General features: G+C 39.8%; 1 protein-coding gene and 1 long non-coding RNA gene across 8 annotated transcripts in view; one reads left to right on the plus strand and one right to left on the minus strand.

Moving 5' to 3' along the window:
- Nucleotides 1–22,382, plus strand: part of enox2 (ecto-NOX disulfide-thiol exchanger 2) — a 151,972-nt gene that overhangs the window by 125,066 nt on the left and 4,524 nt on the right. For 6 of the 7 annotated variants that reach the window (XM_026330134.1, XM_026330135.1, XM_026330136.1 and 3 more), the window contains 8 exons: nt 1,284–1,517; nt 2,843–3,055; nt 5,695–5,801; nt 10,297–10,411; nt 15,496–15,683; nt 17,627–17,767; nt 20,507–20,563; nt 21,362–21,467. In XM_026330134.1, the coding sequence (XP_026185919.1) occupies nt 1,284–1,517; nt 2,843–3,055; nt 5,695–5,801; nt 10,297–10,411; nt 15,496–15,683; nt 17,627–17,767; nt 20,507–20,563; nt 21,362–21,467 (1,161 nt within the window). Of the gene's footprint in view, nt 1–1,283; nt 1,518–2,842; nt 3,056–5,694; nt 5,802–10,296; nt 10,412–15,495; nt 15,684–16,595; nt 17,768–20,506; nt 20,564–21,361; nt 21,468–22,382 lie in introns of those variants that run through there. The other variant, XM_026330139.2, reaches the window with a different exon arrangement.
- Nucleotides 13,981–22,382, minus strand: part of LOC113144245 (uncharacterized) — a 12,249-nt gene continuing 3,847 nt past the window's right edge. Inside the window, exons 3-5 of the long non-coding RNA XR_003297141.1 lie at nt 21,746–21,800; nt 17,607–17,743; nt 13,981–14,122 (exon numbers count right to left, since the gene is read on the minus strand). This is a non-coding gene — a long non-coding RNA (uncharacterized LOC113144245). The remainder of the gene's footprint in view (nt 14,123–17,606; nt 17,744–21,745; nt 21,801–22,382) is intronic.

A 22,382-nucleotide genomic window follows, 5' to 3' on the forward strand; every position in this document is an offset into this window, starting at 1 on the left:
CGATGCCCCGATCCGTCTGTCAATCTCACGTTCCGTCCTTCCCTCACTCATGAACAAGACCCCGAGATACTTAAACTCCTCCAGCTGAGGCAGGATCTCTCCCCTGGCCTGGTGATGGCAAGCCACCTTTTTCCGGTTGAGTACCATGGCCTCGGACTTGGAAGTGCTGATGAAAAAAACCCTGCGTCATATAAGCTAAAGTGTTTTTGTATAACCTTTTAGTCTTTTTTCCTGTGTTGCTATTCATCAAATTCACACCCCTGGACATCTTTTTCTTTTGCACTAAAAGATGTATAGTGTCCCTAATTGAACTGATCTTTCGTCATTTTCATGAGCAGTCTAGAAGGTAACTTGTTATTATCATATGTATTTGCCAAATTCCTGAGGAAGATTAATAAAAGAGTGAGTTAGATATGAATGGAAAATATGAAGTTGACAGCTGTCAAAAATTAGAAGTATTCAGGCATTGCCTGAAAGTCTAAGGGAAAAGGGAATAAGCATAACAGAGAGACACATATCTAAGGTGCAAACCACATAACCGTGACTTCCTCCGTCTCAATATGACAAGGGATTTTTGTCATACATCACCCTGTTCTCTCTCCCTTTGTTTCTTGTTGCTTTACTGTTAAATATCTAAATAACAAGACTTAAGAATATACAGACACACTAGCAGCCCTGATAGACTACTCAAAGCACTGCTAAGATCAGTGCTAAGATCAGTGCATTATTATGCTCTAAATGGGTTTTAATATTTACCATGTTCAGTATTTTAGTATAGTTGTGTGAACATGCTAACATATGATTAGCACTGCAACTGTTTTAGCACTAAACACAAAATACAATTGTGTCTGATGGGAATGTCATTAGTTTTGCAGGTAGTGGACAATGCAAAACCTTGGGATCAAGCAAGAAGTCAAAGGGATCACCAGACTGTAGACTGTGTTATCAGGAATCTCTGTACAAAATTTGATGGCGAGCCATACAGTAATTATTCAGATGTTTCAGTCTGGACTGAGTTGGTGGACCAAAAAAGAAATCTCATCCCTAGAGCTATGCTAGTATGGCTTGAAAGGAAATTGTAGTTAAAAAAAGTAACAACATTAAAAATTTAGGGGCAGTTACATGTCCTCAGTCTGCGCATCACACTGTAAAAATGACATCAAACTGTCTGAGCGGATAGACTAACTCATCCCCTGCTGTGCCATCTGCATCTCTATTTGTGTATTCTCTTTTCCCTTTTATTCTTCCTATGGTTTTCAGTGTTTACACCTTTATCTCCACAGGTTATCGTATCCGTTTGGGCTCCAGCACAGACAAAAAAGACACCGGTCGTCTCCACGTGGACTTCGCCCAGGCTAGAGACGACCTGTACGAGTGGGAGTGTCGCCAACGCATGTTGGCCAGAGAAGAACGACACCGGCGCAAGATGGAGGAGGATCGCCTCCGGCCACCCTCACCTCCTCCCATTGTCCATTTCTCCGAGCACGAATGCAGCCAGCTAGGAGACAAGATCAAAGGTTGCAACATGCCATATACAGTATACAGTACTGGTTGTATGATATTACAGCACAGACAAGAGACAGATATAAGTGAAGAAGTAGAAACCCTGACGCATGAATGAAATGTTTTTGTTTAATCAACCCAAGCACACCCAATTACAGCAAATTCTGGCTGTCACATTGTTAATGAGTAAACAAGTGAGAATGGATTCACTCTGCACAAGTCCAATTGTGCCTCCACATGTATGTTTGCTTACTAGCCAGAGGCACTCTGCAAAGTCAGCTTATATGGGAATGGTCCTAAATGGCAGCTGGTCAAACTGACAGAGCAAGAAGATGTTAGACAAAGGGTGTTTACATTTATGTTAACTCTGTGTTTGGCACATGCTCCTCTCTAACCTTATTCATCCTCCTTTTGTTTATTCCTCACTGCTTTCTCTTTCCTAGTTTTCTGTCAAGTTTCTGGCTGAATAAACTTGTTTCACTAATGAGCAGTGACACTTCCAGGTCTCATTCACAGTTGCCTAATAAAGTGGCTGTGTCGCTACACCATCTGGCTTTTTCAGCTCTCACTTCCCTGGCCCTGGTGCAGAGACCTCTAACACGGTGCTATTTCAGCCAAGGATTTGTTTCTGATCACTTAGAGCTGCTATTCTGGAAACACAGATTTGTTCTTTTACTAAATTTTCCACTTGGAAAGCAAAAGGGATTTAGTCATTTTAGGTGTTGGCATATTCCAAACCTAATTTCTCATTTTGTTCACAAGAAGGAACTTTTTATCCATACCACCTAAGAAATAGGCTTCAACCCTACTTTTTCCTTTTTAATGTCATGTATAATTCAGTCCAATGTTTTTGTTACCAAAAGTATAAGTTTAGTTTGTTTTGGTATATTTATAGTTTCTTCCTGTAGCCTTCCCTTTTCCTTCCTCTTCACTTTTCCTTTCCCTTTCACCCAGCAGTACAGCTGTCTCTTTGTTTCCTTTGTCTTTGTTCTCCCATTTTATTTTTGCTCTTTTCAGCATCACCTTGTTCATATTAAATCTCACTTTACTTTGTCTGCCTTCTACTCAGAAAGGCAAAAAATGCAACTATATTCATTTCAAATGACCAGTTTTTAGATGTGTATTACACAAAAATGTGTTATCTGCCAGAACGCAGGGCATAATTTACACCCTCATGGACTATGATTAAAATGATCAGTTTTACAGTGTGTTGTAATCCTTTTCAGCTCATCAACAGATGCTTGCAGCACCTTAAGTGTCCTGAAACTGAACAGGAATGATTTATTTTCACTGTATACTACCTGACTATTACCTTCTCTGTGTCCAACCTCTTGGCCAGATGATGGCAAGTTTCCTGAAGCAGTGCGTGTGCTCTTGACCTGGCTTGAACGAGGTGAAGTCAACCGTAGGAACGCCAACAACTTCTACTCTATGATCCAGTCCTCAAACAGCCACATCCGCAGACTGATGAGCGAGAAGAGTCAGCACGAGAAGGAGATGGAAGAAGCCAAAGACAAGTTCAAGACTGCTCTGGCTGGCATACTGGCCCAATGTGAGTCTTCTTAATCACACACACTATAGACTTAGATTTATAATGCAATATAGACAAAAGAATGAAGAAGTCAAAGATGAGTTCATTGTCACACTGGTAGAGCAACTCTTTAAACTTTACCACTAGTATCCTCCTTGTTGTGCTGTATATGTGCAGGAGGAGAATAAGAATGCGTGCAGTCATCTCTTGACTAAGCTTCTGGTCCAGTGTAAGTTTGCTTATTTTAGGACCACACACAGCACATGAACATATTCTAGGTTACATTGCATTATACAGCTTGGCCGAGACAAAATCCAAGTCAAGGCTGCTGTGCCTGGAGTACTGAAATCCATTAAAAAAGTAAGTATAATGTTCACAGCCCCTCATTAACTCTCAAATGATGCACAGAGCATGTGTCCACAGTTTTGTAAATACATAAGCAATGCACATTGTGGATGTAAAGGTTGTTGAGTTTAATAGCCTCACAGAAGCCACTTTAGTTTGTTCATTAATTTGTTGGGAGGATGGCTTAAAGGTAAGTTTAATTTCTTTCCTAATGTTATCCTTGGTATTACCCTAAACCACTTGGATTTAGTGTCCTGTTTCTTTCATTGCTTCTAAAATGCAAAATATCCTACAAATCAAAGGAATTATAACATGACTACTGTTGTTAGTGTTCATGGACTAAAGTTGGATATTATTCAGGTTGCCTTCAGATGAAGTAGTAAGTAGTCCAACACATTCATTGCATGATTACAGTGGAGGTCAGATATTCACATGCATGCTACACTAAATGTAAACATCCCTGAACACATACTTAAATTCCCAATTTTCTGTTACATTGGCTGCTTATTAGGTAAATAATACATGTAGAAGACATAGAAGGTGAATGCGGGTGTGTGTTTGCCTGTAGAAGACACAGAGGGAGAGAGGAAGAGCTGCTGTCATTGTATTTGCCGCCCACCATCATTTCAGCTCATACAAGCAGAGTCATGTTGGTGATTTTGTCTTCCTCCTGGCGCAACATTGGTCATATTAGTGATAACACAGAAATTGACCTCCTGTGAGGGTGTTTCTCTGTGGAGCAGCTCTCTGCCTCTACCAAATAACTTCAGCCTTTCTCTTCTTCTACTTTCCGTCCACACAGGCCTGTCTGTGATGAACTATTTCATGTTCAAGGGACAGTTTAGCCCAGGCACAGAAGTGTTGTCACTTAATCCTTAGTGGTGTCTATCCATGCTAATTGTTTTCTTTTTATGTGCCTAGGTTTTTTTTTTTCATTGGCTACTCAGGCTTCCTCTGCTCTCTCACTACAATGAAGGTGCAGAGAATTTAAAAGTTGTGAAGCTGAAAACAATGAAAACCACATTTCAAAAGCATTTTTCAGGAACAATGTCACATTTTCTAAGGATAAGTTTCTCTTTGAACTACATTTATTGTAATGAAAACCAGTTCAATCCAAATGGGTTTTATCACACATACAGTACATATACTTGAATATAAGCTCACACCCCTGATAGTGTATTTGTACCCATTTCTCTCTGCTCTACCTTCACTATTGATCTGCTCCATCAAATTACACAGTGCTGGGAAGATGGTATTGATCCCTGTACTGTTCTCTCTCTCACCACTCTGCAGAACATCACATGCACACTTAGCTGGTGGTATTATTGACTCTCCCTCCACCTCCTGTACATTTGGATACATAGACCACCTATAGTCTTCCATGACCATCCACATCACAGCATCGTATACAGAGCTTGGAGGGGAATGTCTGTTTTGATACACTGCTGCTAAAATAGAATCTGACACAGAATGTATACACCTAGAAAGTAAATCAGGAACACGGTACGATTTCAGTAAGGTGTCCTTGGGCATGGTTCTAAACATCCCTCTGGTGTAGTGGACCTGCATGGTGGTAAACAGTGGGTTAAAGCAGGAGTTAAAGTAGGTTATTTTCGCTGCCCGTTGCTTAGCAAATTTTCTCTTATTAAAAAGTTTTAAATGAGACAAAGTCTTCAGCCATAGTAACAGCTCTGTGAACCTGTGATTAGGCCCAGCAGGTCTTTGTCAAAATGCTGACGCTTAGCAGGTTTAATGTTCACCATGTTTACACTCCGTTTAGCATGTTAGCTGGCTGGTTTGCTGCAAATAACACAGCTGAGACTGGTGTCAATGCCAGTAGTTTTCCAGATAGTTAACATAGAACTGCAACAGTTAGTCATTTAGTTAATTGACAAAAAATTATTTGTCCACAAAAATGGTGGATAATAGCAGAGATGCTTCAGTCTGAACCAAAGTGCTGGGTAGACTGAGATCGGCATCCCTACTGTATAATCATGCCTCTAGCCTGGGTATTTAAAAGCTACAGTGTTAAGAGTTTTATTCTATGTAGGCCACCATGTTTAATTTAAGTATATATAATATTTGCATGTGGAAAAAAATAGACCAACCATCCACAAGATGATGCATTGGCATCACTTGGTAAGTAGATGACACACCCACATATATATAAACAGATAGACAGAGACACACACACAGTTCTTTACATCCCCAGTTGACTCCACTTTTTCACTCCTTTGCTCCTTCCCACCTGCCCTCTGTCTTTCTCTCTCTCTGTCTCTGGATGGTCTCTGGTCCTTCCCTGCATCCTGCCACAGTTGAACAGATTGTGTCTGTATTCCAAGCTGCTTCCAAACAAAAGGCATGGGACCATTTCTCCAAAGCTCAGCGCAAGAACCTGGACATGTGGCGCAAACAAGCAGAGGTTGGTACAATTTGATTTCATTCTGTTGTTCACATGATAAATGGAAAATTAGACTTTTTTTTTTTTTTTATTTTGTTCTACCCATTTCATTTTAAAGATCTATTGATAGAGTAATAACATTAGGGCTACCTTATGATACTCAGTTGAAACAAGGTAAATAGAGATGACTCCTTGTTACAGTAAGTACTTTGAGTGAAGCCAGGATACAGAACGGGTGTCTGCTCACTCCAGCCAGTGTGAGACCCAGACACTCGCAGATCCAAACTTCTGCCCCTTCCTTGTACCCTCCCTTTGTCACTGCCCTTGCCCAAGAAAGGACACGAGCTTCTGGGTGAGTTTTCCATCTCTAAAGGTGTCCAGGACACAGGTAAATCAGTACAGGCCTTCTTGTTCTGCTCCAGGAAATCTGAAGAATAGATAGTAAAGAAGGAACATCTTGAAACATATAAGCATATTCATTTTCAAATCTAACAGCATTTTTATCATCCACTATCTGCTCACCATTTTCTGACTGTTAAATGGAACACATCTTGCTGTTGGGTTATATGTAATGGAGGCTTTGAATTGTGGTGCAGTCTGGTTCTAATGGACCATGTATGATCATGTCTGATTGGTAAGTTTCTTTGAACCTCGGTATGAAAAGCAACTGATTTAAGGTGTAATTTAGAGTGTAATTCAGGCATGTTCACACACATTGTTAAATAGAAGCACACACAACAGAAGCAGCAATCAACTTGTACAAAAAAACTTCTCTTTAAAAGGTAGGTGTTGTACAGCAAAAATGATACTTTATTGTTGTGATTTGCACCATAATCATGAAAATCGTCAAACAGCCCTGCATAATATAAAACTAAACTACACTGCAGCAACAACATTGTTAGTACATGTCATGCTTAAAATAGCTTGTGAGGTCTCTTAGCACACACTTGACGAGTAAGTAGGAAGCTGGATGATGCATGTGTATATGCAAATGTTTGAGTTCATACCAGGTTTGTGTGGTGTCCATAAAGGCCACATTTGGGGTGTTATTTTCCCTCACTCAGACCTTGAAGGTGTCATGGGGATCTGCTCATTGAAGGATAATGCTCTTCTATATTTTCTCTATATCAGGAAGTATTAGAAATCTGTTTCATCAAGCCTCAGGGATCTGTACATCCTTTCTCAGACCACAGAGTTGCTGTATACACACTGCACACACCAAGGGAGTACAGCACGATCATAGATGCAAGAGAACAGACTACTGTGGGTGGATGCTTTATTGTTGAATAATATATCCTCATTGAAAAATCATTGTTATTAAAAAAAATTCCCTGAAACTGACAATCTTGGTTCAAACATTCATTGTAGTTTTTCTCTTCCAGCTGGTTTACACTTTGAGAGTTCTGGCTTTGTCACTCAAAGTGATGCCGTGTACATTACGTGTGTGTGCTCAGAGTGGGAGACAAGAAGACACATGAAGTCATTTGGACTCAAAGCTTGTGGTTCAGTAGTGTCATGAACTGAGTCTGAATATCTTTGCAGATGTCTGTGAAAGTTTAGGTGAGTTTATTCAAAGTAGGGAATTCACTCCACTGTCACGGTCTCTCTGTGATAGGTAAGAGCACATTCAACCGGTAAATCTTAGGCCCCCATCAAAGGACTAGATTAACCACGTAAAAAGCAATTTTGCCACCCAGCTGCCTCATCAACATTATTTAATAGATGAAATGGCTACTTGTAACTCTGTATGGCAGTCATTCATTAATAAGTCTACTAATTATCACCTGACTACCTGAAACACAACTGTGCTGCTTGGGTTTAGTCTTAGTGTTTTCATTTCCTCTGTAGCAGCGGTCACCTTAGCAGCTAGCTAATGAACACAAGGCACCATTTATCAGCTAAAAAGGCAGACCTTTCTCTCAAAATCACTGAAAACAATTAAGAGTTAAAAGGAACGCATGTTTAAATACCTTAAATTTGTCAAGTTGCCAGAAACACAACTCTAAATGTCATCACTGTTGTTCTGTGTCTGCTGGATGTGTCACTAAGTAACTGTTTCCTAACAACTTCACCATACCATAATGGTCATAATGTTGTGTTTAAAGGTTGTTAGCACTGTGGGTTTGTGAATTTGTTTTACTAAACTCTTAGCAAACAGTTGCCTGTTTGCTAACAGGGCAGAACAACATGATGATGATGAAAATGACAAATTAACAAATTTAAGTCCACTATTCACTTGCATCTTACCACTGACTTGGTTTGCACCAACTTATGACAAGCATATTTGGAGGCACAGCTTTGTTAGATGTCCGTTTTATGTCCTTCATTGCTGGACGGTAGAATGCACTCAGCTTTTCTCAGCTGTTTGTTTATGTGTGGAGTAATAAGAACTGTCAGACACAACCATATGTTCTGTGTGAAGGTCAGAGAACCAAAAAAAAATGGACTGAATGTGTCAAAAAGCTGCATAAAGTTGCAGTGGTGGCTGCCAATTCTCAGTTTCAGCACAACTGGTAATTGTTTTGCATTGCATGAAATGATTGAATTCAGAAGCAAAACTATGGCTTAATGTAGGTATATTTGCACTTTGATTACATATATAGTCCTGCCTTAGAGGCAGCACTGTAAAGAGCTAGCAGCTACTACAAAGACCATAGGTAAGTAAATGCTGTGGCTCAGGGGTTGTTTATCATCAAATAGCCAGATTCATTCTTAGTCATATTGTATATTCAGAATGATTTCTTTGGCCTGCAGGTGAAATATGGAGGAACGATCCTCAGTGTTGAGTAGCTGCAGCTCCCAGGCAGAATCAGACAACAGCTGCCTTCTTCTATCAGTGTTTTTATGTGGTGTGTGTGTGTGTGTTTGTGTGTGTGTATTCTGTGGATGTGTGTGCACAGTGTTCTCTACACACACCAGATGGTTATGTGTCTGCATGTGCTTGTGTGTAGGTTACCTGTTTGACTTCCACCATGGGCTCAAGCTGATAACGTCAGCTGACAGATGGTTGTAAGTTTACTTACTCTTAGGCAGCTTTGTAGGACTATTTTTCAGCCTGTTGTTGTGAATTTTTCATTGATAGAGGCTTCATGTCTCTAACCACTCATGGTGTTTGTTCATACATATAAGTGTCTCAATACATCCTTGTTTTGAATTGTAAATTGAGGCCCTTATTCCTTGATTTATGAAATGTGTGAAACTTCTACATCTAAGCTGATGACCACATAGCCTTGTATACTGTATATAGTTTTGTGCAAAATACCTAAATGGAGGGACATAGTAGATTTTATCAACATCTGTGATAAAGCTCATTTAAGTGAGCTGTTCCACACAGAACTGCTGTACGAACACACAAATCGACTGAGTCATTTCATGAAGAAAGCTAACCTCATTGCCATAGTCACTTCAAAACCTTAATACTGTAAATGAGCCAATTTGAGGTTGAGCATTAAGTCTTTAGTACGTAAGAACATGAACAAGTTCTTTTTTTCTTTCAAATGTTCTAATAAAACACAGAAAAAGAGTTTTTGTTTTGTTTTGTTTGTTTTTTTACCCACATCTACCAGCTACCCATATTTGACATGGACATTTATTGGAAACTAGTGATCTACCCTCTGAAATCAAAAAAGAGCATCAGTCTGTGTCTCTTCACAGCATAGGTAGTTGTACTCTCTATTCTCCATTAGAATTAGGTCTTTTTCTGTTAAAGAGAACACTGTACCACTGGAGCTCAGACAGCTACTCACAGCAGGGAGCGACAGGCTGAATGGTATTTCAAAACTCATGAAAGCACAGATTCTAATAGACATTGTGTCCATGGCTTGGTGTAATGTGTGAAATGTATCACAAGGACTTTGTTTGCATTTCTTTTGACACCAACCCAAAAGCTTTGGTCTCATTTACAGCCATTCCAGTTCAGTCAGTTGACCTTAATCATTAAACCATTTTGGGCCTTCTTCAGTTTACTGGCCTCTAGACTGATGTAGCCATTAGTGAGTCTGTCTGTGGGTGAGTTGAAACAGAAAAGAATGGTTTCATGCATTTACTGATGGTGTTTCCAGGTATGCACAAAATCAGAGTAAAACATGGTTATTGATAAACAACTATAGGTGTTAGGTGTGCTGTTGTGAGTATCTAGTGCTTTCTTTTTTGACAGGAGCTGTGGCTGTCAGTGTCATGTACTTACCAGGTATTTAAGCTGCATTAATGTGCCGTTTTCTCAAAGTAACAAGAACAGTGAAGTAATTGACTGTGGGATCTGGTTGTATTTGTACTACGACTTTGCGTGTCTGGCAGAGGAGGAATTAGCCCCAGCTCTGAAGCCATTCTTTTCAACTGTATTCATCTACAGTACATGCTTTTTTAAATTCTTCCTTAGAGCTAATGCTTAATGTTAACAATGAAATCTAAGAGGTGCCTCTCTGATGATCCAGCTCCCACTAACACCTGTTAAAATGTGCATCACACATGGCTCTTTGCAGTTCTGACCTGCCCTTCTTTCTGATGGGTTTTGCAGGAGATAAGAAACATGCACAACGAACAGCTAATGGGGATCAGGCGAGAGGAGGAGATGGAGATGTCTGATGATGACATGGAGGATGCCCCTGACAGCAAGGATTCTGAGGACTCAGGTATGCATATGCATTCATAGTTCAACTCTTCTGTCAAGATGACAGGCCATACATTGCTCAAGATCTCCAGAGGATGTGCAGTGTTAAATAATGAAGGGAGACAGCTGCGTTTGATGGAAATGACAGTAATCGTTCCCCAAGAATCAGAAAACCATCTGACAATGCCACATGAATGAAGAAACATATTCAAAGAAACTAACGGTACACAAGCTTTGGTGGGTATATATGAACATAGTCATGGTTAAAAGTGTTTGTCCCCTTCCAGTTAAAGAAGAAAAAAACCATAATTTTATCTGAAGTAAGATGGAACTAACAAAAGTAATAGTTTTTTTCTGTACATTGCTTTTTGGGTGCTACATATATAAACAATGAACCTGGAATGAGCATATATGCAGTTGCCCTTAACCTAGTATTTTGTAGCACACCTTTTTAAAACAATCACTGCAATCAGTTGCTTTTTTCTTTCTTTGAGACTTCAGCTGTTAGTTTGGCCCCATCTTCTTGAACAAACGGTTCCCTGATTTTCAACGCTGATTGTGTTTTCATTTCATCCATTCTTGGGTGAGTTTAGATGTACGTTTTGGGTTGTTATCCTGCTGGTGGAACCATGACTGTGGAAGTATGTATTTCTCCAGAATGCTTTGATTATCTTCTGATTTTATTGTGTCCTGCACAGATTCAAGGCACTTTGTACTCGCTGCAGCATGACAACCCCACAGCATATCTGAGCCCAGAAGCATTTCGGTTTATACAGTAAATCTTTTTTTTCTCTTCATGGGCCTTTTTCCATAGACCTGTCTTTAACCTGGACACAACTGTACTTTGATCTTGGACACTATAATACATCCCCCTGAAGGGCAAATATTTTCGAGCCATTACAGCAGGTACCTCTCCGTTTTTTATCGGGTAAAACCTGTCTTCTGCTGGCGTTAGCCTCCGCAAAGAGGGTCAGCGATCTGTCGGCTCTATCAGTAGCCTATTCCCGGAGTGTCTTCAGATCAGGGAGGACCACAGTGCGGCAGTTCTGCGTCCTAACCCTGCATACATGCCTAAATGCATCACTAGTTCTTTCAAATCTAGAGTGATCATGTTGGAGGGCTTCTTTCCCACTCCCCACATGTCCGCAGAGGAAGCTGCTTCGCATCTTCTCTGCCCGGTGCGCTCTCAGGCACGTTATGTGGAACTCACTGCGGAGTTGCGCCATTCGGAGCGCCTGTTTGTTCACTACAGAGCGTGTTCGCTGGGCTCCCCCCTCTCTGCAGAACCTTTGTCTCACTGGCTATGTGAGACCATTGCGCAAGCTTACTCCGCGTTGGGCAGGGAGCCTCCGCTCGGCATCCGTGCACACTCCAGTAGGGGAGTGTCATCCTACACGGCTCTCCTGCACGGTTTGTCAGTGGAAGACAGTTGCGCGGCGGCCTCGTGGGCCTCCCGGGCCTCCCCGTGTTCCTTTACACGTTTCTATTTGCGGGATGTTGCGAGCTCATCCCTCTCTCACGCTGTCCTGGGAGCCTCCCAGTCGTAATTAGGCTGGCAAGCCTGGGAGGCGTGTTTTGTTACACAGATGCGGGATAGGCATCCGTCTGTTTTCAGCTTTATATGAAAACAATGCTTATGTATCCCGCCTAGTGCTTGCTTCGCTTCGGATCAGGCGGTTACTCGCATTTCCTTTGGTTTTCGGACTCTTCTCTTGGATGGCTGGGCCCAGTGAGGCATAGAGCATTTCTGGCTATCGCTTTGACTCATAGCGATAGCCCAGAGGGCTGCGCATCAATGAGACAGAACTTTGGTTACATATCGTAACCCCACATTCTGTGAATTGGGCGCAGCCCTCTGGGCTGTGTGCCCCACTGGTCCCCTGAACCGGCTGAAGAAAAGACCGGTTCGTTTTCTTAGGGAAGCGCTCGCCCGAACCGCCGCCTTATATATGGGAGCTGTGTACGTGTGGACACTCGGTTCGGGTCAGGGGGGCTCACCCCGGGAGGGCGTAAATTAATTTATCTTCAGTGCGCAGGCGCGAAGAGGGGATATGCCCCATAACGATAGCCCAGAGGGCTGCACCCAAATCACAGAATCTTGGGTTACGACACATAACCAATGTTCTCCATTTAAAATGGCCGATTAACTCCTTGAAATATCACAGCATTCATAGTATTCAATTTATTCATCCCCATTTGTAAGGGGCAGTGATTATTTGGTCAAGGCCATTTTAGGTGATCTCTGCAGAATAAGCAATAATTGTGTTCTTATCGCATTTTGTTTCATTTTTTTGGCAAACCATAGGTATGCGGGTATGCAAAAGCAATTAACTGTTTGAGTGAGGTTTCAGGGTACCAGCACTTTTAGCCACATCTGTAGCTGCCACATGACATCTGCCCAGTCCACAATAAAATGAATGTACACAATGTACACATGTGTTTGTGTGGGTGTGAATCTGTTCAGCTACCATCTAATTTCAGATAAGTGCATCACTTTAGTGCCATAATCTTGTGTTTTTCCCTCAAAGCAGTTTCATTGTTTTAGCTGAAGCAACAAAAACAAATGGTTCTGCTAATCTTTCAACCCCAATTATAATAACTCAGAAGTCTAGAGCAGTCACCAGGGTAACATACTAGCTGTCACTGCCACACTGAAGGTCATCGCTCATTTTGTGTGTTGTTGTTCTCTGCGTGTTATGCTTTTTCCACATACTCTTTCTTCTTGCTTTTTAATGATTCTGATCTCCACCATTTGCTACAGTAATATGACAGCTTCTCTAATTAGAATGCAAATGTATGTAAATGCAGTCTTCAGTTCAATCCCTTCTCTTTTTCAGCATTGCTATTTATCTATCAGTATTTAACGTTGCCGTCAAATACCTGCCGTTTTGGCTGAGGAGAGGTAAGGTGTTAATGTGTCACGTCTTGGTATTTGTGTTAACAGGTTGACTATTACACCACCTTTACTCACTAACCTTTAAGCAAAGAGCCATGTTTACATGTCATCCAGCCGTGGTCAAAAACACCTGTCTTATGACAGCAGCCTCTTAAAAATAATCGATGCTCTGTGTCTGACTCATGTACAGAATAGAAAGCAAAACAACTGCTTCTGTGTGTGAGACTGTATGCCTGAAGGTGTGTGTGTGTGTGTGTGTGTGTGTGTGTGTGTGTGTGTGTGTGCGCGTGCGTGCGTGCGTGCGTGCGTGCGTGTGTGTGTGTGGTGTGTGTGTATATACATGCATGGTCTGCAGGTCGATAGCACTGCCTGTTATGTAACAGAAGGGGTATTGCTTAGAATCTGGCCAAGCGGTTGACATCTCCTCACACCAAATTGATGAGGCTCTCAGATCAATACTGTTCTCACCTCAAACCTTCATTTCTGCTGGTAGTAAAGTACACACAGTCACAGCATGGATGCTCACACACACACTCACCCACCCAGCAAGAGTTCATTAACACTGCCTATGGTCCTTGATAGACTCCAGGCAGGACTCATGAACACCCACACAAAACCTAACCAAACATACTTCCATACTGTACATACTCACACAGGATGGAGCTTATCTCTCCAGTCCAGTCAGTGTATTGCTCTCCCAAAGAGTTTCCCCTTGAGGCCCACAGGAGAGCAGAGCTGATAATACTGGACATCTCCTGAGCTGAGCAGGTCTCATATAATAACTCCAACCGTCTTCTCTCTTCACTCAGTAGGTCAGGTCAGATGTCCATTAGAGAGCTATCAGACAGAACTCTGAGATTAACATAGCTTTCAGTAGTCTACTTTAATACTGTGCATACTGTAGGTGCTTGATTATTATACAATACACTGAGTGAATATGAAAATGACAATTGCCCAGTTTGTTTGACAAAAAGTACCTTGAGATTTTGGACCCTTTTGTTTTTGTTAGGTTTTCAGGGGTTGACATTTCTATTTTCTCAATTCTTTTCCTAAAAAAAATAAATAATGGGTCTTACAGTTTCTGATATCACCCTGAGAGGGTCTGCTGAAGTTTTTAGTTTTGGAAGGAGCTGGTGGTTCCCACTTTTATTTAATTTCATTGTGAAAGGCCATGTTTGGTCCATCATCTTGGTATGGAGAGCAGCTATAAATACTACAACACCCATGTGCCTCAGGTGCTGTTGCTCTGCAGAAAGCAACACAGGAGCTTATCAGAGTGGAAGCTACTTTAAAACCTTTTTTATGAATTTTCCATCATAGCTACAGAATTCATCCAAAGCATGGCTGATTATAGTGTCACTTTTCTCAACACCATAATCTTTAATGTTTACCCGCTAATAACCAGCATAGCACACTCTGTGATTGGATGTTTCTTGCCAAAATGCACCGTGGTAGTCAGTTTTTCTTCTCCCCACAAAGTTTTTTGTTCACAATTGACTTTTTTTATTTTAATTAAAAAACAGACATTTTATTTTGTTGTTGTTGATCATTTAGAGTGATGATTCAGCTTTCATGCAAGTCTAGGCCTCAGAAGTGCTTCAACTGTGAGTCATGTAACACTGTCTATGGGAAAACTGAATGAAAGTAAAAGCGTCTTTAACTTCTGAAACCAAGAACGCCCAAAATAACTCCTGAGACTTCACACCTCTGTTAATCAAATCACTGATGATTTGATTATGCAACTGAGATGATATCTTCAGTATTTAACAATTAACAAATAATACCCAGCAATTGCTTTGTTGTTTTTATTATATAAATGTTATAAGAGAGTTGTTATAAAACCAAGTTTTCAGGCTTGTTGGTTTTGAGGAACAGATTGATTTTCTGAAATACTCTGTCTAGAAGGAAAAGCTAGATGTATTTTTTTACCAGCAAACATCTATCACTGCTCTCACTAATGAACAAGCAGCGATTTAATTACATTTCCAAATGTGACTGAATCAGACATGCTTTAACACATACATTGTTGAAATATACAGTATGTTCTACTTTTCCTCTGAAACACACAATCAAAGGACCTGATTAAAAGGCACACAGCGAAACTGAGACCAGGCTAAGTAAGAACATAATGATGAGGTGTAAATTAAACAAGTGAAATGATCAATAATAACCCTTGTTTTTCATTCGTTTGTATTTGTAAATGTCTGTAGGTGTTTCCCAGGCAGAAGCCTTAAAGGAGGAGAACGACTCTCTGCGCTGCCAGCTCGATGCCTACAGGAACGAGGTGGAGCTGCTCAAACAAGAACAGGGCAAAAACCAACCAATCAGGAGTGAGGAGGACAACACACACAGTCAGCAGCTCAGCTTCCTGCAGCAGGCTCTGCAAGGCATGCAGAAGGTAGAATACACACACACACATACAGAAGCACACTCATGTTTAATAATCCTGTTCATTTGTGTTGTGCATCAGGTTACTCCATTAACCCACTGACTTTTCCAGACAATGAAAAAATGACTGTAATTTATTTATGAGACCAAGAAATCAAAAGCAACAACTAGAAAAGTACAGTTCTCAGGAGCAGCTGTTAGACTTTTATGAAGAGCTGCTAAAAAGTAATATTTTCAGATTTACTTTGGATATTGGAAATATTATTCACAATTGGAATGGGGTTTACAGGGATTGTAGCGTGTGTTTTGAACAATCTCAAGGCTATTAAAACAATTTCAAACTGTTTATTCAAAGAAAATAAGTATTGTTTTTTTATTTCTATTAAAATGTGCTTTGAATGTAATACAGTAGGTTTGCTGTCTTTAGTCTTACAAATTAAACCTCTCAGTGGCTGTATGATTGTTTTAAGTTGCTTTATTGACATTATTGTGTTAAAATTGTAAAAGAGAACATATAAGATTTAGTCAGTTATTCTCATTGTCTCATTTTGATCTTCATAATACAGTATATATACGTTCAAACTTAACACATTTCTAAATGATGATTAAGTCTACACAGGAACAACACACATGCTTTATGTTTAGATGGTTCTGAAAATTGACTGTAGATAGTTTAATTTTGATCACATGGGGCAGCAATGGTGTTTCAACGAAGGAGACAAGAAGAGCATCGACACATTGGATCTTAGCTCAGAAAAGCTTTGCTGAACTGAAAAGACAAGGTTTCAACCCCGGCAAGCAAGTAGGGTTAAAATATTGTCTTTTCAAAGAGCAAATAATCCATTGTTCCTTGTTAAAAAATGATGTGTCTGCTACTAATCTATTATCTTTAGCTAGGGTTAAACCTTTTCCTTTTCCTTAGAGAGAGCAGTTGAATCTCATCACAAGCTGGACCTGCTGTTCAGAGGACGTGATCTTCATCAGCAGACTTTGTGCTATAAGGTCGACAGCCTTTCCACCAAAAGAACATCCACAATAATATCAGAAACCCCTCAAAATACTTTTTAAATACTACAGAACTATTAAATTGACTAATTCTGGCATTTGTCAAGTGTCCAAGCTTAGCTGACTGTCGCAGGTAATGGAAATTATGAATGATTCATGTTTAGAAGAAGAGAATCCATTAAGACCCTGCTGTTCATTTCTGCTTGCAAAGAGTAATTACCTTCCCAGCTTAGGTCTCTCATGGTTTGGTTTTGAAAAGATTATGTGAATAGATTGAACGAATTGGAAGACACTGAGAATGATACTTCTCCTTCATAGAGTCCAAATGTATCATGTAGCCACACATACTGCTATGAAATATTATCAGCATATACAGGCAACTTGTTTTCCCTGAATTATATTGGATGTAACATGAAAAAGACCCCACAGCCACCCCCCATTTCTGCACCTTGCAGACCCTGTCTTTGTTGAAACATACACAGCAGGGGTGAATCTTTTCATATGTGTTTAGCATAGAATCATGGTTGTTAGCTATGAAAGCTCTCAAAACCAGTTCTTGTGTTACTCAAAGCATTTTGGGATAAACCCCAAATGAGTGTTCATTTTTCACAATACTTTTCCTACATATGTAATTTATAATTTTGTATTTAAAAGCAAAAGATCTGGTAAATTACTCCTCTTGTACATGTAACAAAATGGAATAAGACATAACAGAACACAACAATTGTTTTCTCCCTAGAAAATGTTTATTAAAGATATAATTCACATCTAATTGCTTTTTTGTAGCAAGCTAAAGTTCTAATTACTGGTGTAGGCATTACATTCTCAATGTTAATAAAACAAATGATGGTTCCTTTGCAGCAGTTTAAGCATGAGGTTAGTATCATCACAGTAAGTTAGTTAGTTCACGGGAACATTAGTGGCTTACTTTTCTCCATTTTATTGCAGCAACTGTTAAAAATGAGGGATGAATTGAAACAGCGGGAGGCCGAGCTGGAGAAGAGTTTGGAGGACAAAGAGCAGCTGAAGAACCAAGTCCAAACCCTGAAGGAAGGGCTCCATAACCTGCAAAACATTCAAGCAATGCGGGTTAGTTTGACAGAAAACATACATGTTCATATGTTGGGTTTGCTAAAAATGATGAAAGTGAAGAATCCATCATGTTTCTCTAGTGTATTTCATGGGAAAGTTGATTTCAGTGTTACTGTCTTTGTTTGAAAGTGAACACTATCTAATTTGCATTCTAATATGTAAGAAATTAGTTCAAGATGAGTTTCAACAGATGGAAGATATTCAATAAATAAATCATCAATAAACACAAGGACAGAGCTTTATAGTTTTGGGTTGCAAAAATGACTCAGTAATTTAAATTGGTTTTAACTTATTTCTGAGCTCATCAGATATCCCAAAATAGCTATTTGGGTACATCTTTATAATATCATCACTGCAGGAAAGGGTCTAGCACACTGAGACAGACAATTTCTGACTTCAGTTGGTATTTTGGTGTTCCCATTTTCCTCCCTAGGAGTTTAATTTATTCTTTTTTAACGCACAGTACAAAGCCCTTTAATTTCTAATTTCCCTCCGAAAAGTTAATATTACTGCTTGAAAGTTTTAAGTGGCTCAGTAAAATGATGAGTTTATTATTTCCCTGCAGTTACCCTTTATTAGTGTACAAAAATGTGCGCTATACAATAATCATTTAAAAGACTATTTGCCATCATCTGCATGTAGGCATTTCTTACAGTCTTTTCAGCATCCTTCAAACTTTTATTCATAAAAGATAAAGTAGTGTCACATAAATCAAATAAGTTACTGCTGGGTTGGCTATATATCCCTGCCCTTAGTGCCAGTTGACTTTATCAGCACCTATTTGAAGGTCGGTGACTTATTTTCAGTCATTTTCAACCAGGAATTTGAAACATTCAGTAGTTTCAGCTTCTGAGCAGCATATGATAAAGTGCATTGGTTTGTTTGTTTATTAATGATTAGTTATGATTTGCTTCTTGTGTTCATCATTTTTACAAAAAAAATACAGGTATATCACACATAAATATGGACAAAATAGAAACACTAACAAAAGTCTCTACAGAAGTACCATCTCAGAAAAAAAAACTGATGTCAACACCCTCAAGAGTTCCTAGTTTCTGTTACAAAGTGGTGCCAGGAGCAATTTCCATTTCACTTGCACCCCATCTCTTCCAGATAGCAGTTGCTGTACAGTCCTGAGCATTCAAGTTGGTGCATGTCAGTGTCATCATAAATATGAAGGGATGTCGTCAGCCACGGAAAATGTACGCATTTTTTTTTAGGCCCCACCCTTTTTCTAAGCATTCTGCCATAAAAATGTTTAAAGGATAAGTTCATAGATTTTTTTTTTTTGTCTGTCTTAAAAATTGTACATATATGAAACAGTTTTTGCTTGATGTAATTATTCCTCTTCATATTCGCAAGTGAGAGATCCCTTTTTTACTTTCTTCTTTACTTTCACTGTAAGAAACTGGGACAGAATTACTTAAAAATACCTATAGATAAACCTACTAATGTGCAGAAAAAAACTCAAATATCTAAAAACATAATTATTTAAATGTTCAATAAATCTCTATTACTCATTTAATATATAAGGTGAAGGCTAAGCTTGTATTCATCTACGGGATGAATCCGTGAAACAGGATGTTCTTAGTGTTTGTCCCCTACTTTGAACTGCATGTTCTCACTGCATTCACTTAAAGAGACGGATAAAATCCATTCCTTTCCTAACTAAAAACATATTGAGCATGGCTACCCGCTGTCAAATTGTTGCCTTATTTGTCTGCTTGGGAGATTTTATGTGACATCTACCACAGCAACCCAATCACTTACAGCCCTTCCTGAACACTTTGTCCTTGGGGGCACATCAATGGTATCATCACACAAAACATTCATTTTGCTTCAACAAGAGATCACACTAACATTAGTATGTACACTGGGTAATAGTGTGACCAGATGAGGGGATAATACTTGCTGAAGACAATGCACTAATGTAAACTGCTTGGTCTCTCTCAGTACTGTTATAGTCCTACATTCATCTGTGGCAGCATTGCTTTCGCTAATTGACTGAATGCGCTGCTTACGCTGAGGAATGTTTTTCCCACCAACACTCCATCTAATGTGGTTTAGTGGTGAGCTGTATCACTACAAAAGTACACTGCTAAATAAAGTGTACTGTGATCTACAGTCTCATTAAACAATTTTGAGTTTCAAGGGTCATTTTTGTATGTTAGACATGTCATGTTTATTAATGTTTCAGGTGTTGTCCCATGTTCACAGCATCGTGCTAATGTTTGTTAATGTTCCTTCTGGTTCGGGATAATGACAGGAAGGTCTGTGATTAAAATTAGCCTCAGTTTCAATCGCTTATTAAATTGGGTAATAATACAAACAGGAGCCTCTCAGTCCATGTGTTGTCTGTTTGCACTGATACCAGGCTTCATATAATGCAGAGGTGAATTAGTCATTTGCTAACATAAATCTACTTCAGATCAAACAGAGTGACAGTTTTCTATGCCAGTTTTCATTAGAAATGTGTGGCCCACAACTGTTAGCATTGGGGAATATGCTAATTATATTTCTGTATATGGGCAAACATGAATCATGAGAGGCAGTCCCATTAAAGGGGGAACAGCAAATCGTTTTTGGTGGGGGGTTTCCCTGAAAATTAGCATTTGTGTTGGGGGGGGGGGGGGGGGGGCATGTTGTATGTGTTGACCCTCCCCAGTCTGACTACATTAGCACTTAGCTTGTTTCTCTGAGGGTTTCCCTCACTATTATGTTTCTAATGTGCCGCAGCTGGAGATGTCAAAGCCAGACGACAGAAGCAGCGAGGAGAGCACTAATCAAACCAGTGTAAGTGGAAAAAGGTTGAGCCCTCCCTGTTCATCTCCAGATATTGTTTTGTGTCCTCATTCCCTCATCTTCCTCCTCCTCCTCCTCCTCATCAAACTTTCCCTTCTAACCTCTTCCACTGACATGACAGATCATTACAGGCCAATCCAGTTCCCTGCAACTGCATTTGTCATTGAATAAATCATCCAGACACAACTGGGCTAGGAAATAAAGGAGTCATAAAGTCAAAATGGCTTGCACATGTGCATGTCTACACACTGACACACACTTGGAAGGTTTTACAGATAGATTAAAAACAGAAAAAGGCCACCAGGCATCCTACACCATAAGGAGAAATAGTACACAAGATACTCTGTAGGACAACAAACAGACAAAAATTCCTCTATTATTGCTATTTTTTCTGCCACCTGTCACAGATCTAAAACAAACAGCTTGATCATTTGCCTTCCAAGTCTTTTCCTTTCTCCATCAATTTGTTCTTCTCATGCTCATCTTCTTTTTTCCTGTTGGTGTGTGTGACATGCATTTCATCCCTCGATCAGAAGTATTGCTGCTGGCTGAATATATTCCCTCGCCTCATTATCCTCATCCTCATTGTCTCTCCACATTGATGTGCTGGGAAACTTTCTGATGTGTTCGTTCCACTTCTTGGCATTGCATCAGCTTAAATTGAAGCTTGTTTACCACACATCAGCCACAGTCAAACACTGGCTGGTTGCAGATTCATTTAAGATAACCGTGTGTGTGTGTGTGTGCGTGTGTGTGTGTGTGCGCGCGTGTGTGTGTTTATGCATATAGGAAGCCTCTGTGTCAACAGTGGTGTCCTGCAGTCAGGAGAAGGAAGGTCCTACAGAGAAATATCCACCAAGTCCCGTCCACTCTGAGAGGGAAGCTCTGCTAGTTGGTATGCTAACACGACTCTGACTCTTGCACTCTCAGTATCACTTAGATGTATTTTTACCAATGAACTGCTTTGTAGTGTTAGGAACTGTATCCAAGCAAGGACACACATGTATATTTATTATGCATTTCCAGGATTGTTTTTGAGGTTTTGGGAATATGCACCACAAAAGCACAACATGAAAAGGAATGATAAGCACATTAAAGGCATCGATATACTTAAGTTAAACTGTGTTGTGTGATTGTCCATCTGTCTGTATTTAAAGGAAAAGGTGTTTATACCTGTTCCAGATGTCTACACTGCTATCTTTGCTGCCTCATGGTTGCATTCAGCCACCTGCCTCAAAAAATACTAAATCAAGGGAACATTGTTATTGTCCCTTAGATACAGCCCAAATCAAAATTCAGACAGCAGAATTCATACATCAGTAAGAAAAGATAAAGGTTTGCTTTGGAAATTGAAGGTCAAATCTCATCTGCTGCAGTTGAATGAGCTACAAATTTGTGTGAAATTATAGAGCATAAGCTTGGGATTCCTGTCAAATTCAGAAAAAAGCAAATAATCAAAGTTGTAACTAAAGTATTATAAGACACAATGAAACAGATTTGGTGTAAAAATAGGTTTTTGGAAAGTGTTGACGATCATCTATTATCATTAAAAATTCTATTGATGATGAGTCTTAACATGAGGACTGACATGGATTCTGGCAGTGTCCATGTTGAATCAACAAGCATCTGTTGTAGAACATGTTTAATGCTTGTTTAAGGCAAACAAACAGAAACAGCCAAACTACTCCCCTGGGAAAATGCATGCAAATAAATCAACATGAAATTCTACTTGGTGTTGTAGCTGAATACACAATTTGGTTTCCAGTCAGGTTCTCTTTCACTGTCAATGGTGCAGCTCCATGCTAGCACT

Source organism: Mastacembelus armatus, chromosome 10, assembly GCF_900324485.2.
Source record: "Mastacembelus armatus chromosome 10, fMasArm1.2, whole genome shotgun sequence".
NCBI lineage: Eukaryota > Metazoa > Chordata > Actinopteri > Synbranchiformes > Mastacembelidae > Mastacembelus > Mastacembelus armatus.